The sequence below is a fragment of the Lagopus muta genome, chromosome 2 (genome assembly GCF_023343835.1).
Source record: "Lagopus muta isolate bLagMut1 chromosome 2, bLagMut1 primary, whole genome shotgun sequence".
NCBI lineage: Eukaryota > Metazoa > Chordata > Aves > Galliformes > Phasianidae > Lagopus > Lagopus muta.
The window spans coordinates 87,479,912-87,506,201 of NC_064434.1; the positions used below are offsets into that span (position 1 = coordinate 87,479,912).

The 26,290-nt window shown below is 41.5% G+C and overlaps 2 protein-coding genes across 4 annotated transcripts; both read left to right on the plus strand.

Annotated features, from left to right (window-relative positions):
* MRPS10 (mitochondrial ribosomal protein S10) lies at positions 1-6,631 on the plus strand. Its single transcript, XM_048938408.1, has 7 exons — positions 1-122; positions 2,208-2,266; positions 2,365-2,437; positions 4,203-4,342; positions 4,771-4,879; positions 5,907-5,996; positions 6,268-6,631. Exons 1-7 carry the CDS (start codon positions 87-89, stop codon positions 6,352-6,354), a joined length of 594 nt encoding a protein of 197 aa, XP_048794365.1. The 5' UTR covers positions 1-86; the 3' UTR covers positions 6,355-6,631.
* Positions 6,266-25,366, plus strand: UTP25 (UTP25 small subunit processome component). 3 transcript variants are annotated; one of them, XM_048938405.1, is made up of 13 exons: positions 6,266-6,363; positions 10,572-11,254; positions 12,140-12,179; positions 13,281-13,530; positions 14,311-14,526; positions 16,593-16,681; positions 17,863-18,270; positions 18,704-18,923; positions 20,925-21,127; positions 22,712-22,894; positions 23,296-23,408; positions 23,821-24,066; positions 24,849-25,366. In XM_048938405.1, the coding sequence occupies exons 2-13, from the start codon at positions 11,154-11,156 to the stop codon at positions 25,093-25,095; spliced, it is 2,316 nt and encodes a 771-aa protein (XP_048794362.1). In that variant the 5' UTR covers positions 6,266-6,363; positions 10,572-11,153; the 3' UTR covers positions 25,096-25,366. The 3 variants fall into 3 exon arrangements, with proteins under 3 accessions (XP_048794362.1, XP_048794363.1, XP_048794364.1); XM_048938406.1 differs by having other exon boundaries at positions 14,314-14,526; XM_048938407.1 differs by lacking the exons at positions 6,266-6,363; positions 10,572-11,254 and adding an exon at positions 11,621-11,688.
* The last annotated feature ends 924 nt before the right edge of the window (positions 25,367-26,290 follow it).

Here is a 26,290-nt window from a genome sequence, read left to right on the forward strand (position 1 = left end):
TTCCGAAATCAGGACAGCGGGGAGCGGAAGGCGGCGGATGAGGCCGCTTTCTATTTCCGGGTCGCGCTCCTCTGGCTGGAGGCAAGATGGCGGCGCGGTGCTTGTGGAGGAGGCTTTGCCAGGTGGGGAGTGTTTCCTGGGGGCCGGTCCTGCTCGTTGGTGTCCCTTTAGCTGCGGGTTAAGTTTCTGTGGCGTGTGGCCGCTCTTCTCTCCGTCGCCATATGTGTCGGGACTCTGGAATGCCTTGTTTTATAGTTTGTCGTAACTATTGCTCTGGTTGTAAGGGGATAACGAGGAGCGGTAACTGGGATATGGAGGTCTTGAACTTACGGTGTGAAAACTGGGAAATCTTTTCAAATATAAAGTAGTGGTGGTTCTGCTATTGCAGACTTTGAAAAGCAATTGCCTTCTCACACGTTGGGAGGATTCTGATGTGATGCATTTCCCATTGGGTTTCTGAAGCCCCACACAGCCCCTGTGCGCATGTGCTGCCCTGTGGACTCGCTCCCCTTGGAGGCATCCATCTCCTGTGTGCTCCAGGACCTCCTCCAGCCGACTGAGGCTGATTGGCACTGGGAGTGTTTCAAATTGGGAATTGAATTCTGTATCACTTTGATTGTCCCTCCTACTCCTATGGCAGCCATTAGCGAAAGGGCATCAAGTATTTAAGTCAAAGGGTAAAAGAAGCTGCTAAAGCACTCTAATGCTGAATGCCATCTTTGTTACATGGGATACTGCAAGCATTGCTTTATTCAAATTTGCATAGAGCAGCTTTAATTTTATTTTACAAGAACTTTAGATTCAGTGTATAGTTGCACTTCTAGTGCCAAAATGGAGCTGCAGGTGGTTGGGATAATATGCACAATCATGCAGTACTGTAAAGACTAGAGTTAGGTAAGTGTTCTGTTATATTTGTCTGTTTTACAAGGGCTGTTCCTTATGTATTCTAAAGCACAGGACATGGTACATGGCATGCATGCTCTAAGGATGTGCATCTTTGCCTGCAAATAAGTAATCTATTCTCCAAGGCCAGGTAGATAAAGCAACAGACTATATAACAGAGACTGCATATGCACAAAAACAAAGGACTGGTTGAATTCCTGATTACTTTTTTGGTCTTCTTACAGCAGCATATTATGTACCCAATGATTGCCCAATCTGTAATCTCCTCTTTGTCATCTGCATAGGTTCTGTGCCATGTACTCATACACACAGTGTAAGCCCTTTGCTGAATATAAACTTCTACACTTATGGGCATATCTTTTCCTTGATGTGATGTCAGGTGATGATACTGTACTTCCTGCTGCCTTTAATGGGGGGAAGATGGTATTCTGATTTCAGACACAGAATGAAGGTGTAAGGATCAGGGTAATTTCCTTAGATGTATTTATTTAACGTTCTTAGGTCTCAGGGAGTCCTTTGCCAAATGGTGAGTTAGTGGTAGGAAGCTAAAAGCCATGTCAGAAGGGAGAGATTTTTTTGGTATGAAGGATGTATGGTATGTCTTAATTGACATTTGGGTTCACTACTTAACGCATACCAAAAAAAAAGTTCAGTAATTAATGTGCTTTTTGGAACTGTTTCTGTGTTCTCTTCAATGGGACAAATAGTCAAAACCACAGGGAATGTTTTGCTGCAAAAAAAAAAAGTGAAATCTCAAGTTCAGAAGCTGAATTTCTCTGTAGTATCCTTTATAGGACACTTCTCAACTGCTTTTACAGCAGCAAGTCCTACTTATGTTCATCTGAGGAGGTTTCACTGCACTGTCAAAGTACAACTATGGAGAAAACATTACTATATATAAAAATGATCTGATACCACACAAAATGTATTTTCTAATAAAGAGTTACTTTGTGATTGCTGTTTGGGTGCCTGGTTAATCATAGCTGCAAACTGTTGTATTATTTCCCTAATGTGTGGGATTTCTCTTGTTGTTTCTGTTTGATGATTGTTTGTCGTTTGCTCTGTGAGATTTGTGTATGTGTGGAGGGGGCTTGCTGTTATTTTTATGACACAATTGTAGATAATTCCATGCTCCTGTTTTCCTGTGTTTTCCGATGGAGCAAGCTTTACAGTTTGGCAGATCAATGTCAAGCAATGCATTATGCTCTGTTGCTCATGCAAGTAACCTTTGATAAGTCTGTATTATTTGCTGCCTACTTTCCAGTGAAGAAAAAAAAAGCAATTTGACCATTTGTTTTGTACAGGGATCATCTTTTCCTGTCAACTATGCAAGCAGAGTTATGCAAAAGCAATGTTTTCTTCCGTAAGTTTAACAGATCCTCTTCCCTTCCACTTTTCCCCCATGCTTCCTCAGAAAGTGCAACTTCAACATTAATTTCATGTTCCCCCCCATAAATCTAGAAACTTTGACTTGGTGGGAGGACGATTCTCTGGATCCCATGTTCATACACAGGAACAGAAGACTAATCCTCTGGTAAGTGTTTAATAGAACAGGGTATTGCATGCCATTGTAATTATGAAGAGAATAGAGAGAAGAAGTTTTCTTCTCTCCCACCATTTCTCCCTCTATTTCAGGTGGTTTGTTGTGTTGTTTTTTTTTTTTTTAAGTCTTGATGATGTCAAATTGGCCTTTGAGTAAGAAACAGTTTAGATTACTGCCGTTTGAGATTGTATTTTCAGCATGATTCCTGTAGCTCACAGTCGCCGCTTTGTTGCTTTTCTCCTTTGTAGTGTCTGTGTTTTGGCTTTAGGAGAAAAACCATGTTGATAACACACCAGTGTTTTAGTTACTGCTGAGCAGCACTGTACAGAGCCAAGGATGGTTTGGTTTCTCAGCTTCTCTTACTGCTCTGCTAGCGAGGGGACTGAGGGGAAGGAGGGAAGATTTAGGTTGGATGTTAGGGGGAAGTTCTTTACTAGGAGAGTGGTTAGGCCCTGGAACGGGCTGCCCAGGGAGGTTGTGGATGCCCCGTCCTTGGACGTGTTTAAAGCCAGGTTGGACGGGGTCCTGGGCAACCTGATCTGAATGTGTGTGTTTGGTGGCCCTGCTAGGCAGGGGGGTTGGAACTACATGATCCTTGGGGTCCCTTCCAACCTGGGTGATTCTGTGATTCTGTGATTCTGTGTGGGTAAGGGGGGGCAGGACCAGGGCAGCTGACCTGAACTGGCCAAAGGGATATTCCATACCATAGGGAGTCTTCTTGTAAAAGCTAGAAAGTGAGAGGAGGTGACTGAGGGGCTGCTGCTGCTCAGAGACTGGCTGGGCATCGATCAGTGTGTAGGGAGCAGATGTGTTGTGCATCCCTTGCTGTGTGTGTGTGTGTGTGTGTGTGTGTGTATAGAGTGAGAGAGGAATACACGCACACACATGTATCATATTTACATATTTCTTTTTTTATTTTTATATTACATTACTGCTGTTTTTGTCCTCTTTCTTTTCTGTTGCAGTAAATAGTTCTTATCTCAAGCCACAAGTTCTACTTTGTTGTTTTTTTTCCCCCAGTTCTCTCCCCACTGGGAGGGGGCAGTGTGTGAACAAATTGTGGTGCTGAGCTGCCTGCCAGGTTCAACCACAACTCAAAACCAGCCTTCCTGCCACATCTGCTGCGTGCTGGAGTTACTACTCTGAACTGCAGGAGAATAAACCACGGCTTTTCAGATGAACAGTGAGCCCAGGCCATTAGAAATGAATGCTCAAACTAAGAGTCATAAAATTGTAACTTGAAAGTCACAGACTTCTAATCTAGGCAAATAGAAAGGATAATATGCCTGGGGAACACTGGTATATCTAAGTAGCTTTATTTTAGGAAGGTGAGAATTCTTGTACCTGACCGTAAATGATAACCAATAGACGTTTGAGAATTTCATGTATTTTCACACTTCTATTTAGAATGCTCATATTGCTGCTCCAAACTTGCTTTAACAAGAAAATATCTTTCTTGCCTTTGCAAATGTTGTTCGTTTAGCTGACATTCCCTTTGCGTTCTTGATTGAGAAATTTTGCCTGAATATTCAGAAGTTAGGTTTCTCTTCACACTTACCAGGGACAGTAAGATGAAGGATCTCTGTTGATCAAGATTAATCCTCTTGCAGGTAAATATCAAATGAGCGGATAACTGTGTGTTTGGAGGGGGGGGGTCTTTTACAAATGGGACACACAGGCTAAGAAGATATGCAGTGATTGGATTAATAAAGGAGAGCATGGAGTGGTAACACTTACCTTTTCTTAAAAAACACAGGTGTCTATTTCAGATGAACCAGAAATACTGTACCGGAGACTGTCCCTTTTGGTTAAAGGCCACGATAAAGCTGTGTTGGACAGCTACGAGTATTTTGCTGTGCTTGCAGCTAAAGAACTTGGCATCACTGTTGAAAAAGTGTAAGTAACCCATCTGTAGCATGATGTGATGTCAGATGCTTTTTACGTGATCTACTGTAACTCAAATTCTGTGCTTGCAGGTATTTCCGTTTTTAGAAGAAATGAGTTTAATCTGACATTCCTTCTCAGATTATAAATCTGATACTTCTTAGATGGTAGCGTGGTGATAGAAAGCAGAAGCAGTGCTACTTGCAATGCTGCTGTAGTAAGATTGCATTGTAACTGCTTGAAAGATACCAGAAATGCTCTTGTTACAGTTATCAGTGCTGTAGCATTAATACTAACGTGTACCAGTACTTCATGCTGCCTCGTGGATTTTCTAAATGTCAGATAAGAGCAGAAATTTCACCATAATCTCAGATAATTTCTAGTAACATAATTTATATAAAATTCAACATTACAGCATCTTCTCTTTGTTCTTTGTTCAGACATAGACCTCCAAAGAAGATAGAACGACTTACGCTTTTAAAATCTGTGCACATTTACAAGAAGCACAGAGTTCAGTATGAAATGAGAACACATTACACCTGTTTGGAGGTAAGAAAGATGTAAAAGGAAGAAATATTAATTGTTAGCTTGGGGAGATGAATGCTGGGAATAAAGTTGGAGGGCAATGATGTAGGTACATCAAATGTAGCACAACTTATTCTGAATGTGTAGCCCATCTTATTTTTGTCTGCAACGTTGATTTTGACCAGTATATGAAAGAATGATTTAAAAATAAGGTAGTTATCAGAGTTACCTTTATATATTTTATACTCTTAATTTCCAATAATCTGTAGGATAAGAACTTTCTCAGGGAAGGGAAGATGCTGCAGGTAAGTAATTGTTGTGGTGGTAACTGAGAGTTCTGTTCTCCATGAGTGTGCTTGATATTTTGAACACTTTTGCCCTGTGCAACATCATGTGACAAACTAAAATTGTAAGGGGAGGAATACCAGGAAGGAAGTGTGTACAAACCACTAGTTCTGTGGCTGGTGACGCACACTTATATATGGTTTAGTATGCAGCTGTGGTTGACCTTCTCAGAATAAAAGTTTACTGCCAGCTCTTTGTGGCCTGTAGGTCTATTATGGTGTAGTTGTGCTTAGTAAAATGTGTCTCTGCCCTCAGTCCTCAGACAGTAGAGCATTGCTGATGGCTGCCCACAGACCATAAACACAACTTCTGCTTTCCAAGAGAAACTAGAATCAAGAACATGGTAGGGTTCTGGAGTTGGGGGATTTCAATCCAGCTTGAATTTTGAGAATATAAAAAAGCTGTGAGTTCTTGCCTAACCTGCAGTTTGATCTGATTCTTGCACTATTAAGGTCCATTTCTATCACGATCAATACGTATGAGCACACAGTATATATACAGTTCTGCATGGAATTGCTACTTTATACTTGCATAAGATGTGTACTGCTTACCTGCCTGTGTTGAATTTTATGGGAGCTGGCTTAGTGTAAGATGCTTGGACCCACTGCAAAAACTAGAGAAGTCAGAGCAAACTCCTTTTTTTCATATTCCATTTGAAGTATTAGTAATAGTCCTTCACTAAAAAAGCACATTGCTTCTGTTTTAGTTAAAACACCTAACGGGCAGTACTGCTGCAGTGTACTTAGAGTATGTTGAACGAAACCTACCTGAAGGGGTTGCCATGGAAGTAAAAAAGGTGAGTTTCCATCTCATGTTTTTAACTGCTGTGAGATTAAGTCGAGATGCAAGTACTAATAATTACTGAATCCTTTAGAAAGTCACTAGAAGAAACACATGTAGTTTGTGAAGGCTGTTTTTTCTAAATATTGAAAGGAGGCTGTATTACTCAAAAACGTCACTAGGTGGCACTTCTAATCCCATAAATATCTGAAACCAAAATAAACAAGGCATGGTAGTTAGATGTTAACTAGTTGGTATAATGAATTGTGTCCTTCCTTCCGTACTAGACAAAGATAGAGAAAATACCTGAACACATCCAGGAGCCAGTTTGGGACTCTCTACCTCAAGTAGAAGAAACAGAAGTCAAATCATGAATTCACCAGGTACTTGGTTGTTAGTACTGGAACTACTTGCTCCTATCAACCTAATTTACTAAGACGATCTACTGATAAATAAAAGTCCTGTTTTATAAATATTCTTAAATATTCTGTAAATATTCTTATTTTACTAAGTTATTCTTGATCATAGCTCCAGAACTTTTAGACTAACCAAGCATCTGTAATGTGAAGAGGCTTGACTGCATGCTGTGATCATCTGTAGTGTTTTTTGAAAGCTAAAACGTATTTATAAATAACCTAGATCCCCATTTGACACCGTGTGGCTTCTGAATTCTGAAGTACTTAGGAGATACTGCTTGCATTAGGGTAAAGTTTAAGGTAAAGGATGGCAGACTGTTAGACATTGTTTTGTTAGTGGTGCTTTGAAATAAGTAAATGCCAGTTGTGTGTACAGCTTATGTATTAACGTGTAGCATGTCAGAAAATGCAGTCTTAAGGAGCACTGAGATATAGTGAGATTTTTCTATGCTCTTACAGTTCCAATAGCCTAATTTCCAGTATTATTAACTGTTTGCTAAAAGGAGAACACATTGATTCCAGTACAAATAGGAGCTTTCTGCAGGTGTAAGTCTCTGATTTTATGAAGTAGCTGTAGGACTTTGTTGCAAAGTAAATGGATGCTAGAAAGTCTCATTGTACATAAGACAAATGGTGCATTAAATGCCTTATTTCACTGTAGGGAAAGGTGTAGCCTTTTTTCTAAAGTGGTGGGTTGGTTATTCAGTAAACATAGTCTAGCTGGACACAGGTGATGCTTAGAGGGAGAAAAAAAGAGTACAGGTAGTAAAAGGGTGCTCAACTAACTTGAAGGTTACTTCGCTGTCAATCAAAAGAGATACTGCTAGGTGCAAAACAATCAGTGACTTCAGACTGCATTAAGCACTTTGCTTTTACTAGGTTAGCAGGTAGCACAGAGCTGTAGAAATCTACTTTGGCTGTAATTTAACTGCTGTTAAAATAATTTACATAAGGAATGCCCTTGACCAGACAGCCAAAGAGCCTGGACCATACTTGCTGACAGTACTCAAAATCACATTCACAAAAGAAAAGAAGCTTAGTGTTGTTATCAGACAGAAGTGCAGAATCTTAATGGGAAATAGCTGAAAGATGAGAAAACAAGGTTGTACTTGAAAATCAGCTATGTTTTCTAGTTGTGGAGAGGCCCAAAATTGTTTTAGGAGAGATGTTTCAAGACAGTCAGTAAAACTGGTACCGTTTGTGACAGAAGGGAAGCTGCCTGAGCATCTTCTGCAATACGTCCAGGAAGCAAAAAAATGTGGTTAATGCAATCCCTTAGGAGAAGATATACTGCTTGGTTATTCCTTGGAAGATTTGCTTTCCACAATTTCAAGCTTTTCCTCTTCTTAGTATAATATAGCATTTCTTAAAATCGTATCACATATTATATAATAGTAAGGAAGAAACTATGTGCTGGCCTGGTTCGATAAAACTGATGCTTCAGAGAGGAACAGCTTCTTTCAATTCTGCATGATGTTTTCTTCAAATTTGCGATGTCTTAGTTTTGCATAAGCCACCTGCCAAATCCCAGCTGTATATAGTATCAAAATGCGCTTGTGCTCAATACTAAGTCTTCTACCTCTTAGTTCGACGCTCAGTAAGGTTAAGGGGTTGTCTTTTATTGTCTTTGGTGTCTATTCTGGGCCTTCAGTTTCTGACTAAATGGCCAGTCAGTGTGGCTTTTCAGTTGACTGACGGTTTTAGTCATCAGACCTTAATAGGATCAGACTTAGGTAGCAACTGTGGAAAATATTAACCCACATAAGCGGCCCCCAGGCAGGAAGGCATACTTTATCTTTGGAAAGGTGTTATCAGTGGAGAATTATTTGCCTGCAGCCTCACTGTATACTGGGGGAAGCCTGTCTACCTTTAAAACGATCTCTGGACCTCAGCAGTGTTGACAGAACTGTACTTACCAGTTGTCACAGATTACCTCCACCCCGAGGAAGCAGAATTACCTGTGCAGAGTCTGATTGTTACAGGCCAGTATTTAACAGAACTGCTTTGTAGGCCGTACTTCTCATCCTTATTTTTCCCTGCACAAAGCTTTCTTCTTTTTGAGACTGTAATCCTTTGTTACCTGTTGTAGTCTTCCCTCCATGTTTAGGGATTTCCTCAGGCATAGCAACACCTTTATTTCTGGTTATGCCTTTGCATAACACGATAACTACGGTATGTTCTGGTCATCTTTTTTGATCCACTGATGTGGCTTCTGACTTTCACAGCAAGTTCCTGATCCTCACTTAAGAACTTTGGATTAACCATACTGTCAGTAACCCTTTTGATTCTTTACTTCTTTTCCTGTTCTTTCAGTACATATTTTAGAGGAAGTAAGAAAATGCAATGCTTCACATTACTTAAAAACATCAGTATTTGAGCATGCAGTATTGTTTTTTTTTAAGTTAGACATCCAAAGCTTAAATGACACGCAGGCAGATTTGTAATCGGTCTGAAATGCCTGCTTTTGCATTCATAGAGCAAAATCACCAGGATCACTGATTTCACACCCTGAAGTTAAGGCAACATACCCTTCATGGGATTTTCTGTGCATCGCAACAGAGTATTCCTACCTTTTGAGAACTCCAGTCTGAGTCTGAAACAGTCAAGGCACTGTCAGTATTGCTGTGTGTATCAACTAATACTTCCTCCTTTCAGTGGTTTTCTCTCGTGGAACTAAACTGAATCCTTAGCATCAGTTCAAAATCAGTATCCTTTTTGTAAAGGAAACGTAAGATGAAAAGTTTTGATAACATTCAGTAACAAAGCTCAACTTTCAATATGCAGTAGCCCACATTTTCACCCTGTAGCCTGGATACAGATTATTAATCCTGCTGCTCTCACCTCTGGCTGATACTTCATTAGCCCTATCTAACAAACAAATATTAACCCAGGACAGTCATTCAAAGGGCCAGATTTTAACATGTATAACCTAATTCTTTTTTTTTTTTTTTCTTTTTCTATATAGTCTTACTGTTCATGAACTCAGGCAACAGTAAAACAATAAACCTTCAGATTTTTGCTTTCCCTCTGCCCAGTTCAGAATTCAGGTTTCCCTGTGCTCTGTGGCATTTGAAGATAGGCACTTGTAGTCTGAAATCAGTTCTGACCCTTTGCACATATCTATTAAATTCCAGCCTGTTAGTATACTCTTACTGAGCACTTTAGAATAAGAGAACTGAAAATGTTCAAGAATGCAGGCAGTTACACATTGGACAAATATTTGATGAAGTTCACCCATACTTTGAAAGCTAAGGCAGACAACTCAAACCATTGCTTTAACAGAAAGAAAGCAGCAGTGTTTGTAAGAGTTCCTTACTGTCAGAATACTACTTTATGACCATCTTGAAGTTTGTTTAGGCAGATTTCTAGCATTTTCTGCCAGTATGAGCAAATAAATTTCCATAAATCAGAAAACAGATGCCAGTATAAAGCTGTTTTGGAGCCCCAAACAGTTGTAGTAAGTACAAAGAGACGTATCATGAAAGAAGTTCCTAATATGATAGAGAACTTCAGCATGCTGTCAGTAAGGCTGTCTCTGAATAGGACTGGGTAAATGCTGGCACTGTAGGTAGGCAAGTCTTCAAGTCCGTTCAGTCATCAGAATCATTGGTAACTGTAAGTTAGAGGTGGATTTCCTGAAGCAAATGCTTTTTCACTAACAGCTGCCAGCCTACTTTGGGTGTCAAAATATACGGACCAATATATTATGTAAACAGTTTTATAAACGGATGTTTTGTTTTTTCAGGTTTGTAGAACCTGCCCAGTGCTTACATACCTCATCCAATTAATTTTTAACTATCAGGGCACTGCAAGTACAATGAAGAAAAGCAACCCCTTTAAACCAAATATTACCAACACCAATGTTTAGTTATTTGAAATGTAAAATTCGTTCTGTTGTTTTTAGAATGTTCCACGTGTATAATTCAAAACCTGTTGTGTTTTGAATTGAAAATACCATATATCATCCTGCAAGTCCCTCAACTGAACTGACCTGCTGAAATGGCACACTCTGATTCAGTGACCATTTGTGTGCAAAGAACTTTCAGCTTCATTATGGTGCCTGTGAGAAATAGAAAGTTTGGGTCATTTTTGTTCTGTATATTTTATTTCATAAAATATGAAGCAGCTGTCAAAGCAGGAGGTTCTGTCATGGCCCTGTTTTTGGATCTTCACAGGTATTTCCCTTTTGATCTCTGACTTTATGTGAAATAGCACGTCAAGATAACACCAAGATACTGCCTTTCTTTGTGTAAGGAAAAGGACAGGAATGCATCACGGAGTGCCAGGTATTATGGGAGTGATGCATGGGATAGAAAACAGAACTATAGGCAAGCATGGGCTGTGCTGAAGGAAGAAGTGAGCTGCCTTGTCTTCTGAGTTACTTGGGATTTGTATCTTAGTCTGCATCTTCATTATATACAACAAAATGGAGTGTATGAAATAAAGGGGAATTAAAATTCTACCATCTGTGGTTTAACTTGCACTGCCTAAGTAACTTACAGCAAAACACTTGGATAAGAGACAGAACGATACATTTATTTCAATAAAAATATATACAATGAAAACTTAACAGCACACGGCAGCGTCCCTCGTCGTTATAGAAAGCCGGCAGCGTCCCGGAACGCATCTCCTGCTGTGAGGGCGCTGTAGCCGCAGCCGGTCCTTAGCAGAGCGCGGCAGCCGCCCGCAGCTCGCCGCCACGCGGCATTGCGACAGCCGCCCCTGACGGCCGTGCCGTAAAGCGCGGCGCTGCCGGCATGGGGAAGCGGCGCGGCGGGAGGGAACTGCCGCGCGGCCTGAGCAAGAGGCAGAGGAAACACCTGCGGCAGTTCGGGGAGCAGCACCCCGTGTGCGACCGGTGAGCCCTGCGGGTCGCCTCCGCGCGGCCCTGTGCCCGGAGCCCAGGCCGTGCGCCTTTTGGGAAGGGTTGGGTTAAAGCGTCCCGTTGGCAGAATCCCCAGCGGTGGTGAATTGATGCACTTTTCGCGTAGCACGTGTCCGCTTTCCCCGCTCCGCCGGGCAGCGCTCAGTGCCACAGGTGGGCTCCCGTCTGGCTGGCTGCTGTACGAGCTGCTTCCCGAGAGCTGTGGGCGGGATCGATGCCTGCGCTCGGGGTGAGGCCTCTCCCAGAGGGAGCAGCAGCTCCTGCCCGACCCTGCCCTCAGCTGCCGCGCCGCTCCGTCTTTCTCTTCAGCTAACAGTTACGGCTGGGTGCCCTGAGTCCAGCTTACAGATGTAAATGAACGTTGTGCTGAGCCAGGCTGCTGCTTTGACAGTTCCAGCTCAGCCTGTGTAAGCCCTGCAGTTTCCCTGCAGGCCTCCTTCACGTAGCTCAGGCCTGGTCTGGGCCCCTCTGAGGAGAGGAAGGAATTTCTTTCCAAGTCCTGCTAGGTTCTGGTGTCCTGCAGGAAGCTCAGCACTTTCAGAAGACTTTTCCCAGTATTTATGCTTTGTGCTCAGGTTCTTTTTGATACTTGGTATTCTGATTAAACCCAGAAATGCTTTAAAATGTTTCTCTTCATGATCATATACACCCGGGCTCCACACACAGGCTGTAGCATGAGCTGAGAGTAGCCTGTCAGGGTGAGCCCTGACTGTGTTTCCCTAAGGAGAATTGTGTGATGCTGTGGCTTTAAGCTTTGTTTCAACTGCTCTAAGGCTCAACAGTTTCTTCCCTTCTTCATCTGTGTTTATTCTCTGCATAATATCATTGACAGCAAGATATTTTGGTGATTTTTTTCAGGGTTTCTGGAAGACCAGAAGCAACTCAAATATGTGAACTGGTAATATATTTTTATTTCTTCCTCACTTTACCTGTTGTGTAGTTCAGTGAAGTGGAACACTGTGCCTTTCTTGTTCAGGAAGATTTGGTTGTTCCTTTTAGAAAACCTGCTTCTAGGAGGAAAAAATGAGTGATTTCTTTGTGGTTCCAAGTTTTTCTTCAGACTCCTAACTGCAATACCAAGGGACAGCAGAAGAAACAGGATACAATATTGCTATTCTTGCTTTTTTTTTTTTTTTTTTTAATGTTACTTAGCCATGGCAAAAAGTAAGACATGCTTTAAGTTATTGCATTTATACACAGTGGTGCTTGAGTTAGGGAATGAGATGTTTTGTTCTCTGCTGAATGAAAAACGTTCATGCTCATTCCTGTCTTCAAACTACAGTGTTTCAGTTTTCATTCTTGTTAACCTCCGTTATCATCAAACCAATTAAAGACTTCAAAGCTGTAGTGTGGAGAAAGTAATTAATGACTCTGCTCAGTTGTTTCCTTTAGCACTTTTTTTTTTTTTTTTTGTATTTACTGAGCTTTTGCTTTGCGCTGAAAGGAGCTAAGAAAGAAATAAATGTTGCTGTGCTTATAATCCTGGTTTTGCTATGAAGTTGGCTGTAACCTGGCATGTTGTTTTTACAACCTAACTTTTGGAGTCTGGCTTGTTTGAAGCTTAGAGCTTTAGATGCTGAGCTAGACCTGACCGTTCTTTGGTGGACTTCGGTCAGCTGAAGGTTATTCCATTTTTCTTTTTGAAAGCTAAAAGCATTTTCAGTATGTATGCCCTTCTACATGTGGTTTTTGTAGGGAAATCAAAGGCCTGTTTGTCACGAGAACAAATTTGTTCTCCAGGGCTGAAAGAACTTTGTGATGCTCTGAGTCAAATCAGTGCAGAACAAAGCACCAGGACCTAAGTCTGCCAAGGTCCTTTCAGAGTCTACGTGGAAATGTTTGATAAAACTGTTGACATAAAATGGAGATTTGGGGAAAATCTCATTGCATCTGCATAGGGGTAGATTGGGAAGAAAAAAATGTTGTATGGGAGCTGGAGCTGAGCGTGTTTGCTTGCTGTCTAATAGACTGCTGCTGTTGTTATTGTTTTCACATTTAGTCTGACAATTCTGATAAATCAAGTGCAGAAAGCGATTCAGAGACTGAGGTGGAACAAGTCTCTGTCTATCACAAGCTTCTGGCCACCCTGAAGGCATCTCCTGAGTCTGACAGTGAGGAGGAGGAAGATGAAAGTGAATCAGAAGAAGCTGAGGAGAGTGAAGCAGAACTGGACCGCGAAGGGTCCCAGGAGCCCAAAGAAGCTGTTGGAGGTGAAGAAGAGCAGAATGATGTACAAGAGCAAGAAGAAGGTAGTTTCTTTTGCTGTGCTTTGGTAATTATTGTTTCAGTTAGCAAGTTTGAATAGTGTCTGTTTTTAGCCCTGATCCTGGTGCAGACAGGCTGGTTGGCTGGGTGCTCTTCTGGCTGTTGCTCCATTGCCGCTTTGTGAGTGTGAGCAGCAACTGCTGGAGTATTTAGCAGGGCAAAGGGTAGCTGTGCTCATTTCCCAGCAGCCAGCCTGCTGCTTCTTCCTCAGATGTTGTTTGTGTGGCAGCACAGGAGGAATCCACATGGAGCAGCATACCAGGGGTTCTCACCCACTCGCTGGGAGACGCAAGCTGTTCTCTCACACAGCATCTGGCTTGGCTGCTGCTGCTGAGCAAAGGGAAAGATTTGCCTCACAGCAGTGTAAAGAGTGTTTAAATTTTAAGGAAACCTCTTCCCATATGAGGAAGCATCCTCATTCATGAAGTTCCCAAGGAAATTCTGGGAGGGAGGAGTCGACTCTGTTTTCTCAGTTTAGATTCCTTGGAAGCTAAAACTTCTATTCTCTGAATATATTTTTCCTTAAATTTTCTCAAGGAAACTATGTTCTATATTATTTAACTTCTGGCATATCAGACAACGATAGCTTTTAAAAAATAATAATAAAAAAACCCAAAAAAGGTAAAACAAAAGGCCTGTCTTTGTTTTTTTGCATAAGATTTTTGAAGGAAAAAGTGTAATGTAAAAGTGTTTGACATAGGCAGCCAGAAGTGGCTACTGATATTAGCTTTTCCAGGAGAATATAACATGTTTCTTTCTCTAAGAAGTCACAGCTAAAGCCCCACCAGGACAGGCACTTGGCCAGGAGCAAGCTGATGGGGTGGAAACTTCCTGTGACCCGAATCATGGAGCAATTGAGGAGTTTACTGATGTGAAACATGAAGCTGAGTTTAGCTTGGAAACCAATTTCATGGAAGAGGAGAGTGGAGACTGTGATGCAGACAAGAGAGAGAGCAATTCTTCACAAGCCTTTTCAGAAGGTAAAACGTAGTATTATTGTTCATTGGTGATCTGCCTTTTGAGCATCTGTAAACACATAAATTATCAAACTCTCTAATGAGATGCTACGTAGCTGCCAAGTTCTTTGGCTACGCAGTTTATTGTGTTGCCCACGTGTGAGTCTGTTACATAAGGGACATTTAAAGTTAACACATGCATACAGCTGAACTGTTTGTTTCCTGTAGCTGATATGGACAGGGATTTGTGCATGGTTTCTGCTGTAACTGGTTAAGGCCCAAACTAGTGGAAACTAGAAATATACATAGAGGATGTTATCTTGTTCTTTTGTTTTAATGGCATTTTATAATTTTTAGACAAATGCTTGAGGCTCTCTGGGTTTTGAAGCATGTGCAGAGGAGTCTGACTACACCAGGATCAGGGAGGCATCAATAGAGGGTCTGTATGGTAGCTTCTAAGGGTGTAGCCCAGCATGCTGGTGCCGCAGTGCACTGATGGGTGAAATCTGAGCTCCAGTGTTGGAGTGTGTAATACAAATAGCTGTGCACACGGGTGTGTGATCCTTCAGTGATACGCCGCATGTTGGCACTTGCAGAGCTCCTATTCATATTTCATGCTCTGTGGTTTTAATATCAGATGGCATAGTTTGAGAGAGAGGAATGTGTATGTAGCATCCCTGGTGATGCTGGCTTGTCATCTTAGAGCAGCAGCTGACATTAGATCTGGGAGGCAGCCTGGTTGATACACGGAATGTGTGGAAGCATCAAAGGGCCATGTGATAGAAGAAACAGCTCATTCTTGTTACCACGAGGATATTGCTTAGGCTGTTGGCATTGCATTTTAATGAGAACCAACGCTTTCCAACTGGATGCCGAGTATCCTAAAAGCTTTGTTCAACCTGTAAGTGATGCACTACTTTTCATTGGAATGTTATAGAAGCGGCTTTATAACTGATTGTGGAAGATGAATCACCTAAGACAGCAGAAAGTGAATCCTCAGGGCCACTAGAATTGCTGAAAATCATAGAATCACAGAATCACCAGGGTTGGAAAAGACCCACAGGATCACCCTGTCCAACCAAGCACCGATCACCAATAGTTCTCACTAAACCATCTCCCTCAACACAACGTCCAAACGTTCCTTGAACACCTCCAGGGTCAGTGACCCTGCTTCATGTCATTCTTTGACTTTATTTTACAACTGCTGAAATCAGTAAAATTTACTGAAGAGTGAATGATTCCTATTCCTGTGCATTACTGGGAAGGTATTTTCAAGTATCGTGATTAGCAAATGCCTGGACTTCTGTTGGATAATTTTATGTGGATTAGGTATCCTTTGGCAGGCATTAGTGTCCTCTCACTGCTCTTCCTTAGTGAGTGTTACAGTGCTGCAGCAGTATACAGGGTTTGGTTTTCAAAATAAGCTTTGCATGTTAATTGTGCATACCAGGCTCTGAATATAATATGATTTTACAGTTCCTCATCTCTTTCCTTTCCAAAAAGAATTGCTGATTAGAAGAATCGTAATTTTGCTCACTTCTGGCAATCCTTGCTACCTTTCTCCTGATCTTCTTATCTTACTCTGCTTTATCACTAACTGTGCTCATGTCACTGCCCAGCAATGCAAAGCCCTCAGCAGAACCACAAATTGAGGGCAGTGAGTTCACTTAGATCTTTACTGTTGACATCCCATTTCACCTGCTAGGAGTGGAAGTGCTAACTGATGTTCATCAGCGTCAGAGCTTGAGGCAGAAAATTGCTGATCTTTTCTACTGCACAGTGCTTTCCTGCCCAACATTTGTTTGGTGATTTAAACTTTGATTACTTTAGTAAGCGCTTTTTCTTTCCCCACATTCCTTTTTTATTTTTAAAATTCTTCTTTAGGCAAATCTGCCAAATCTGTTCTGTTTTTGTGGAGAGAATTTGACATCCTTTCTCTTGTCTCCCAGTGCTTTGAAATAGCTAGTTTGAGATGCAGTGTTGGCCAGCAGAAAAACTGTCCATATCTCTTGCAAATCTGTTCTGAAACTTTTGATTCTGCTATTAGCTACGGTAGTTCTCAGGACTTTGTTATTTCTGTTTTAAAACAGATCCCTTTAAGCAGCACATGGACAAAGAACTCGAAGAAAAAGAAGTAGAAAAAATATCTACGCTTTCTAAAACTTCAAGTCAAAGCAAGGTAACGTTGTTCTGTAGCAACCCGGAGTTCTTCAAGATGCTGGGATAAAAATATCTTTGTATACGAGTGAAGTAGTTTCATAATCTTTATTATCTATTGGCTCTGGAGCTGTCAAGGTTTTGTCACTATTGTTGCTGAAGTGTTTCTTCTTTGCTTAATGCTGAGCGAGAGCTGGGGTCTGAAGTCTGCTGTTATGTCAGCATATGGTGACACATCTGAAAATCAGAGCTTTTTGCTTTGTGGTCCTGAGATCCAAGATTTGGTGCTGCTCGTGGCACTGGGTGGAAGCAGGGCTGATCTCAGGATGGTAGCAGCAGGGTGCCAGAGAGGTGCACTGCAACTGAGCTCCTGGGGTGGCCACGGAAAGTCTCAGCAGTGTTCGTGTTTCAAGGTCATTCTACCTTTGTACACACTTGCAAGCAGCTAAAGAGGAATTCACTACTTTTGTTAATACTGGCAGTGATATGTGGGGAGAAAAGATCCACCTCATTACTTGAAACAGTACTGTTTTTCAAAATATTCTTTTTAGACCAAGTTTTGCTTCTTAACTTTTTCACATCTGATTTTGTTTTGGAGCATTGCCTCACATTCTGGTCACCCATATGCTGGGTGACATTCCTTGGAAGATACCCAATGATTATACAGTCAGAGAGCTAGCTGGGATATTTTTTTTTCCTTTTCTCTCTCTCTCTCTCTTTTTTTTTTTTTTTTTTTTTGTTTTTTTAATATGGTGGTCAGAAATACCAGTGCTACCTAAAGCATTGCATGGCATATCTTTGCTTAATTTGATGCAGCCACATTACAGAAATAGAATAGGAATTGTGTGACAGAAGACTTAAAGGCAAGAGTTTTTTCTTATTACACTGAAAGGTTTTGCCCACGAAATCAGTGCAGAGGTGTGACTGATCTGTAAATGTAGTTGGACTCCAGCACTGGCAGAAATGACATCAGTTTTCTTATCTGCAAAATGGTGACAGTTGTAGCCATATCACTGCAAAATACATCCAGACCTAATGAGCTGAAGTTAGATGCTAAGAAATTGCATATTGAAAAAAAGGTTTCAGCTTGTATTATGAGAAGATAACTGCTCAAATTTCATGACATTGATTAAACAAGCTGTGCTTTACACTGTACTAGATCTGGTACATTTGACTCTTCTGTTTGCTTTTTTTTTCCTTCAGTGGCCAAGGCTGGGTCAGCTCACTTTTTCATCCACTTTGGAGAAGCATACAACTTTAAAACCAGACAAAGAATTCAATGTGAAACAGCTTTATCTTCACAAGCCTTTAGAATCCACTTGGCCAAAAGTGAATAAACATTTCCTGTCGGCAAGCAAACCAAGTGATTCCTCTTTTACCCCGTTACAAAGAGAGCTCTTCTGTATTATGAATACCTACAGGGACTTGTTCTATCCAGAGAGAAATGCTTTAACAAATGGAGAAGAAATCCGGCATGCTTACTGCTTACATGCCTTGAACCACATTCTAAAGGCAAATGCCCAGGTGCTCAGCAACAATGCCAAAAAAAGAGACCAAAAGCCAGGGACTGACAGTGACGACTACAGGGATCAGGGGCTCACCAGACCTAAGGTGAGAGCACTTCAGTAATGTGATTCCCTGCACGCTTTGGGAGTCTGGTCAGGCTGTGTAAATGTCCCAGTAGTTTAGTGGGAGGTATTTCTATTGCTGCTATTACATGATTCGTTCCACGTGCCTTTCCACATCTCTTGATTGTGCCTGGAAGACATTTGCTACAAGGCCACAGAGTCCAAAGTATCATTGCGCTGGGGCTCATGTCATTAACCCACAGCACCCACTGGTTGATAATCAGGTAGATTCAACTTGGATTAGCCTGTCGCTTGTTGTGCCAACTGTCTGCTGTACAGTTTCAAAGCTGATGCTTGTTTTGATTGCTGGGAGGCCCAAATGTGGGCACTTCAAAGACAAAACGATTACTTCACATTCTTAACTGTGGATATTTGTGTTTTCTGGGTTGTTGTGTTGTAACTGTTGATCCATGCAGGTGCTGATGATAGTGCCCTTCCGGGAATGCGCTTTGCGAATTGTGCACATTTTCATCAGTCTTCTTGAAGTGAACGAGAAAAGAAAAATAGATGTAAGTAACAAAAAGCGCTTCAAAGGGGAATTTGGCTCTGACCCAGACGAGAAGCCCCCCAACCTGAAAAGACCTGAAGATTATGAGGCCGTCTTCGCCGGCAACATTGATGACCATTTCAGAATTGGTAATGACCTACAGAACGTGCCTTCGGTTTATAAAGAAGTGAGGGGTAATCTAACAGGTTCTTCCTTGATGTCTGGGAGCCATCAGGGCTGGTGAGACTGAGGGCTCCTAGGTATTTATGCTATGTCTGCAGTGGCATCGTGAATGTTTTTGAAAATAGTCCATTCCTTGCCATAAAAAAAAGGAAGCAAAAATATAAAAGTAAACATTTTCACTCCAAGTTCAAGAGTCCCTTAAAATGCAGTCATTGCTTTATTGTGGCACGGTTGCCCACACCTCATTTAAAAGAGGATAATCTTGATTATGTAGCAGAATCACCCATATTATTTAAAAAAAAATAAAACATCAGGTCAAGTTAGCATATTCGCGGTGTATCTTGAAGTCAGTAAGAATGGAACAAGCTCAGTACTGAGCAAAGCAGTTTTCTACTGTATTGCCCATGGTTTTCTTGAATGCTAGGGAACGGCCAGCAATTAGGACTGTTGGACAAACAGCAAATTTAAGACTATTTCATAGTAATTTCAAGCTGTTTTAGTAACTCAGTGTGCAAAGAATTAGCTTGGTTCCTGGAGCTGCCAGAGTTTTTTTCTGACTTAACTTGACAGATAAGAGGGTCTTGAAATTATTGTCCCTTGAAAGATATATTGGCATCCCAAGAGGTTTAATGATAGAGTGGAAGATGCAAGTTGTTCCCACTCAATCTTTCGTGCTTCCCCAGTGAATATCTGTCTTGCTGAGAACATCTTATGTTTTGTAGCAAAATAATTTGCCTTTCAGTCCTCTCCTATAGTGCAGTCTCCTTGATCCATTTACTAGGTGTGAAGAAATGCTTGAAGAAACTTTGGGTGCCGTTACTTGCAGAAGCAAATCATAGAAGTGGCATAATTATTCCTTCCTAATGTGCTTTGCATCCTGTTACTTCAGCATGAAGATCTAATTTAGGGCACATTTGTTACACCTTACTAAAACCACCCTTTCATGTTTTTAAACTAAATACATGTAGAATTTCTGAAATGTTTATATGCCAACATGTTTTGAGATATGTGCTGTCTTCCTGGAAATTTAACCTTTTTATTAAAATAATTTTATTATCGGGTTAAAATAGCCAGCAGGAAATGTCCCTATGGGAGCCTGTGTGAAATTCTTGATGTGCCTTCAGCTGTGCTTAGAGTAGCTGGCTTCAGGCAGGCAGGGCAATAAGCTGAAGAGACATGTGTGTTGGACAACCTGTAGTGGTTGGTTTGAATGTGGTCCAGATCGAGATTGTAAAATCAGAAAACTTGGGTCCATATAATTATAGGTAACAGTCTCCTTCTCCTTTGCTTCTTTGATTTTCCTCTGTATCATTAGAGGTGATGCATAAGCTGGTTGATTGCAGCATGTGCCTTGAGAAGCCAGGTAGCACCTTCCCTGGCAGAAGTGCAGGTCTGGCTATGCTTTCTGCCTTTGTAACATGATCAACCTCGTCCTTGGTGTTTTAGTAGCATCTCCTGTGACCCTGTGAATGAAAGCAATCAGCGCTCAGGAGATCCATGCTAAATCTTTCATGACAGATTGAAATAACTGTTACTATAGTAGATAATGACATAGACCAAAGCCTAGAGGTGAGGGTGAAAGGAGTAGTTAATCATTTCTACTTCTGCTTTTTTCATCTTTTTAGCCTCTCTTTCCTCCTCTTTTTTTTTTTTTTATTTTAACAGTAAATCAAGAGAAATGTGTTTTGGCTCAGTAATGTCATGCAAGCTATGAAAAAACTGAGAAAAGAAAGAACTGCTGAAAGAGTTCTAACAATGAAAATCTGCCAAAGGCTTATGAAACGGAGGAAGGGTGAATAAGCACATTGTCAGGGAAGAGAAGTTTCAGCCAGATTGGTTTTGTCCTGCTGTAATCACAAGCATGTGCTAAGGGAGAAGAAATGTAGGGAGTTACTGTTACGGAGTCTTCTTGTAGAAAATGGTTGATCGTTAACCTTGACTAAGAAATGCTATTTGTGTTCTGACAGGGGTTGCGATTCTTCAAAAGAGCATGAGATTGTATGCACCATTTTATTCATCAGACATCATCATTGCCTCTCCCCTGGGTATGAGGACTATCATTGGCACAGAGGGAGAGAAGAAGAGAGACTTTGATTTTCTGTCATCCATAGAAATGCTCATAATTGATCAGGCAGACATTTACCTAATGCAGAACTGGGAACATGTTCTGGTATGGTTTCCGTATTTTTGTGTTGCACTGTGTCTTGTTCACCTAATTATTTTTAAGAATGAATAGTTTTGCTATTTTTAACTGACTTTATTCTAGACATCTATTTGTTGCTTTTCTTTCATCCACCAATATTTATTTCCTTTTACTAAAGTAATTTTCCTGCAGCTTTTGGTAGTATTCAGTACCTGTTCTCTGTAAATCTTAGAATTTGGATATAAGATGGAAGTTTTTCACACAGAGGGTGGTGATGCACTGGAACAGGTTGTCCAGGGAGGCTGTGGATGCCCCATCCCTGGAGGCATTCAAGGCTGGGCTGGATGCGGCTCTGGGCAGCCTGGTCTGGTGGTTGGCGACCCAGCACATAGCGGGGGGGGTTGAAACTACATGATTGTTGAGGTGCTTTTCAACCCAGGCCATTCTATGATTCTATGATTTTGTACTTTATTCTTGTATTTCATCATAGTTTGGTTGTGGGGTTGGGTTTTTTGGTACATTTTTGGTTGGCTGGCTATTTTTCTTTTTTTTGGGGGGGGGGGGGGGGGGGAATGGCTTTTTTTTTTTTTTCTTTTTTTAGACAGCTCTAATTATTTTGCAGAATGAGGAATGACATGGTGATGGTTCCTTTAATCACCTCTGGGAGAAAATCTTGCCAGTTGTCTGACTGCACAGTGTCTCAGATCACAGCTGTGTGAGGAATTTATCCAACCTCACTGAGGTTCCTCCAGAAAGCAGTGGGCACTGGTGCTTGTTGCCGCTGACAGTAGAGATGCCAAGCATTAGTCATGCCCTAAGTGAAACAGATTTATCCTGCATGTATAATGAGTTTAGGATTGCCAACAGTACATGGCAATAGCCATGTTTTATGGCTGTAGGTTCATAGAAGTTTTCAAGCTTGAAAACTTGGGGTTTGCGGTTGTTTTTGTTTGTGTATTTCATACAGAAACACCTTTGAGGAATCTGAGCCTATCATTTTGGCAGCCTGGCATTACTGTACGTGTTGAATGAGCCCAGAGGTGTCCTATTTCCTGGGAAGTCCTGGGGAAGGCTGGCTTATGAGCCTACATGATGCTCCTGGAGTGTCCCACAGCCCATTTTCTTTGTTTTGTTTTGTTTTGTTTTGTTTTGTTGGAGTGCATCTGTCTGTGGTGCAGCAACAGCAGTACCGGTCCTAGGCATTGTTCAGTGAGGCCAAAATCAGGTGGATTCCTTGACTTGCACCCAGGCTGCCCCTGCATGCAGTGGGAACAGCAGTTCAGCTGCTTCTAGCTCAGAAACCTTGGACCTGCTGACGTCAGTATATACAAACAAATCCATTAGGCTTCCCCCATGGGAGAGGACTAGAAGCAAAGGCTGTTGTTATTGATGACTGAGGAAATGGCAGTTTTGAGTCCTGTGGAATGAAATTAGGTGAATTACTCTTGATGGGGTCAATAAATCCCAGGCAGCTGTGTCTTGGGCGATCACTGCTTTTATATTCTGTGCTATCTTGCTCTTCCTTGTCCACTTTCTTGCTGTAGTTAATGCTCTCTGCAGTCGGGGTGCAATTACTTCAATCTGCAACAGTATGTTTCTGTGTCTGTGCAGCACCTGATGAAGCACATTAACCTGCTGCCTTTGGATTCCCATGGGGTAGACTTTTCCCGAGTGCGAATGCCAAACCTCCATAACTGGTCCAAGTACTACCGCCAGACGCTGCTGTTCAGTGCTCTTCAAGATCCCCAAATTAACTCTATCTTCAACAAACACTGCTTCAATTACATGGGGCAGGTGAGTTCATGTCAGAGCTAAGGCCTTCTTTAGGCATAATGAAGAGGGAGAGGAACAGAGAAGCCAGCCTGGAAAAATTCCATAATTCAGTTGTAAAAGTATCTGTGTGGCAGTAATTTCTATTACCCTAAATGTTTCTGTCTGGATCTCCACAGTGCTGCATGATGACCTCTAATGCTGTGCTTAGAGGCTTAGAGAGCTGCTCTTCTTGCAGCAGTACTTATTTGATTCTTTTGTTTCAAGGCGGCAGTCAAGTTTTGTTTTCTCGTAATTTGATGCATGTAAATTATATGTAAGCCTTTAGCACAGCTCGCAGGTGTGTGCTGTTGGCAAAAGGCTGCCTGGAGAGGGGCTGCCTTTGAGATGCTACTTCCTTAAACCATCCTGCTTTGTTCCTGCAGGTGGCTGTCCGCAACGTGCCGCTGAGCGGCTCCATTAGCCGTGTTGTGGTCCAGCTCCCTCATGTTTTCCGAAGGATAGAAGCTGAAAATTTAACTTCTGTAATAGATACGAGGTACTCTGTGTTCCAGACTATTTTGCTATGCCCTCGTGACTGCAGTTTCAGATTCAGTGGAGTTTACTGCTTCCTACAGAACATAGGGCCAGTGGGATTTCGCAGTAGAAGTCTTCATTAGTCTTCTGGTGTGGGCTAGGCCCTGCACAGAGTCAGAGGAATGCTAAATTTCTCCTTGCCGGAGGCACTGGATAATGAAACATAGGAGAACAATACCAATTTCTGTGATATCTGTGTGGAACTGGTGAAGCCTTGACCCTTTATCTTCTACCAGTGTAGAATCCTAAGAAGTTAAAGAAGGAAATGTATAGTTAAAACCTTCAGCAGTCTGTTGTGTCTGATGATATTCCTGTGTGAGGTCATGAAAGCCAGGTGTTATTCTGATTAAAGCATACATGTTTTCTTAACTTAGGTTTCAGTTTTTCGTCAACAAGGTTTTGCCCGAGTACCGCGACGCCATCATGTCACACACGCTCATTTATGTTCCATCATATTTTGACTATGTGCGACTTCGAAATTACTTCAAGAAAGAGGAGCTGAATTTTACCCACATTTGTGAATACACTAAAAAGGCTGGCATCTGCAGAGCGAGGCGGTCCTTCCTCAAGGGAGAGAAGCAGTTCTTACTGCTCACCGAGCGCTTCCACTTCTACAAAAGGTAAATTGTGGCCTGTTTTCCTCTGAGTTGCATATATACTGTTCTGAAAGTATAGTGGCCTTAATCACAGGTGGGCTTCACTGCTTTTTGAACCTGTTGGATCTCGCTGAGGACTTCTTTTTTTTTTCTTAAAAAAATGTAATTTAAAACTTTTGCATGTTGCCATAGTTCCCTTGCAAAGCTCTGAATGCTATGATGTGCATGGGGCTGTATTCAGGAGGGAAGTGCTGCCGAGTCCACTGATGTCAGGATGGAATTATATATCCTGTGAAATTGGATTAATTGTGCCCTTTACTGGCATTCATCTATGCCACTGTGACTATATAAAATTCTGGGAAAGGGTGTATAATTGGTTTGATAAGGCAGTATAGCATGCTGAGGCACCTGGAAAATTTGCCGCATCCTGACAGGAGCCATTTGGAAGTTCCTGATTGAACATTTTTTTCTTATAGTAGCTGAAGATGTTGAGGCAAATAGAAAAGGTTTCATGGATGTGAAACTTGAATATGAAGCCAAAATGATCAGGCTTCACTTAAGATCTTAGCCAAAGACGCTGAATACTGCAGAAATTGGTAGTGGCTGGTACTTCAGAGGAAGTCATGATGCCTGGCAGCATTTGACCTCCCTTAATCCCACATCTGTGGCAAGTTTACTCCAAGATGCAGGGTTTGCAGAGTTGAGCCACAGCACTGAAATGGATAAACTGAGATAGGATTGATGTTTTAACATGCATACTTCATAAAAATTGGCAACAAAGTTACTCTTCTCCCCTCCTGCTACAGGTACACAATAAAAGGCATTAGGAACCTCATTTTCTACGAGTTACCAACCTACTCCCACTTCTACAGCGAGTTGTGTAACATGATGAAGGCCACTGACAGTGGAGTGGATGCTACTTGGACGTGCACTGTGCTCTATTCCAAGTACGATGCTCAGAAATTGGCTGCAGTGGTTGGCATAGATCGCACTGCTCAAATGCTACAGTCCAAGAAAAGTGTGCACCTCTTTGTTACAGGAGAAAATGAATAAGTGGCAAGACAGTTGGATGGACCTGGATTTTATTCCTAATGTATCTTTTGATGTTACTTCTAAAAAGCATTTTAAACTTTTTGGTCACTTTTGCTAAGTATTCTGTTCATACAGTATTACTTTTTGTATCCAAGTTTCTGTCCAACAAGAAACAGAGGCCGTCATTCAAGAAAGCATGGATTGCAAGGTTTCTTCTGTATATAAAGAAAATCAAGAGTTGTTATATATTGAAAAAATTACTGGTCAGTAAAGATTGGTGGTTCGATAAACACCCCTCGATTGAATTGCTTCATTTCATTTTCTGATAGAGCAGACTCTTCCTCTGTTGTTAAAGGAAACTTTTTCCTTTAATCTAAATAAAAAATTGTCCCTGGGTATGAAGGCCGATGCTATTTTATAGACCAGCAGTTGTTTGTGCATACCAGGAAAGTGTTATGGTGCTGCCTCTTGTTGTTGTTGTTGTTGTTAATAATCACGCTAATGTAAAATAAATTCCCTCAGGTAAATGCACAGGCACTTAATTTTAGCCAATTTTTATCACATTTTTGCTTCCTGTATTTCTCAGAGAAACTTAACATCATTAATTGAAGTCCTGAAAATCATTCAGCAGATGTGCAAATAAATCCACATGGTTTCTTGTTTTACCTTTTAATTTAGGATTTCTGAGAAGTACCTCTGCTGTAACACACAAGAAGTAAGAGCCAAAGTCCTCCTCGTGGACATCTGCAGCTGTTCAGCATGGGCAGCCAGAGCAGCAAATGAGGATTCCTGTTGCATGTGGGAGAATTGTGGATGTGTGTATAAAAGCGAGCACACAAAACAGGATTAAGGCATTTTCTTCCTACTCCGGATGTGCTTAGCCTGATGAGTAACTGACCTCCAAGGAAGCTAAAGTGGTATAGCTACTTAGGGAGATAAGTTGGTGCAGCACAGCAACTGTTTAAAGAAACAGCAAGAGTTGCATTCCAAAGCCTTAGTGAGGAGTTTTCTGCCCCCACTGAAGCTAACAGCATGACAGTGTGTTGGAAGTATGGCTAAATTGTAGTTAGAGACCCTCATGATTTTTGTTGCTTATCTGCTTTGTTCCCAAGAGCAGTATGCTTTGAAATTTGAAATGTGTGGGCAAACTACATATTTTGTTGATTACCAATCCTAATTCACTGATTTCCAAACTACCAAAGAAATGCCTCCTTAC

Coding starts and splice junctions, on each gene's coding strand:
- MRPS10 (XM_048938408.1), top strand. CDS start 87: ATGGCGGCGCGGTGCTTGTGGAGGAGGCTTTGCCAG. Junction 2,438..4,202: donor AACAGAAGACTAATCCTCTG/GTAAGTGTTTAA, acceptor TAAAAAACACAG/GTGTCTATTTCAGATGAACC. Junction 4,343..4,770: donor GGCATCACTGTTGAAAAAGT/GTAAGTAACCCA, acceptor TTCTTTGTTCAG/ACATAGACCTCCAAAGAAGA.
- UTP25 (XM_048938405.1), top strand. CDS start 11,154: ATGGGGAAGCGGCGCGGCGGGAGGGAACTGCCGCGCGGCCTGAGCAAG. Junction 11,255..12,139: donor CAGCACCCCGTGTGCGACCG/GTGAGCCCTGCG, acceptor GATTTTTTTCAG/GGTTTCTGGAAGACCAGAAG. Junction 22,895..23,295: donor GCTTCAATTACATGGGGCAG/GTGAGTTCATGT, acceptor TTGTTCCTGCAG/GTGGCTGTCCGCAACGTGCC.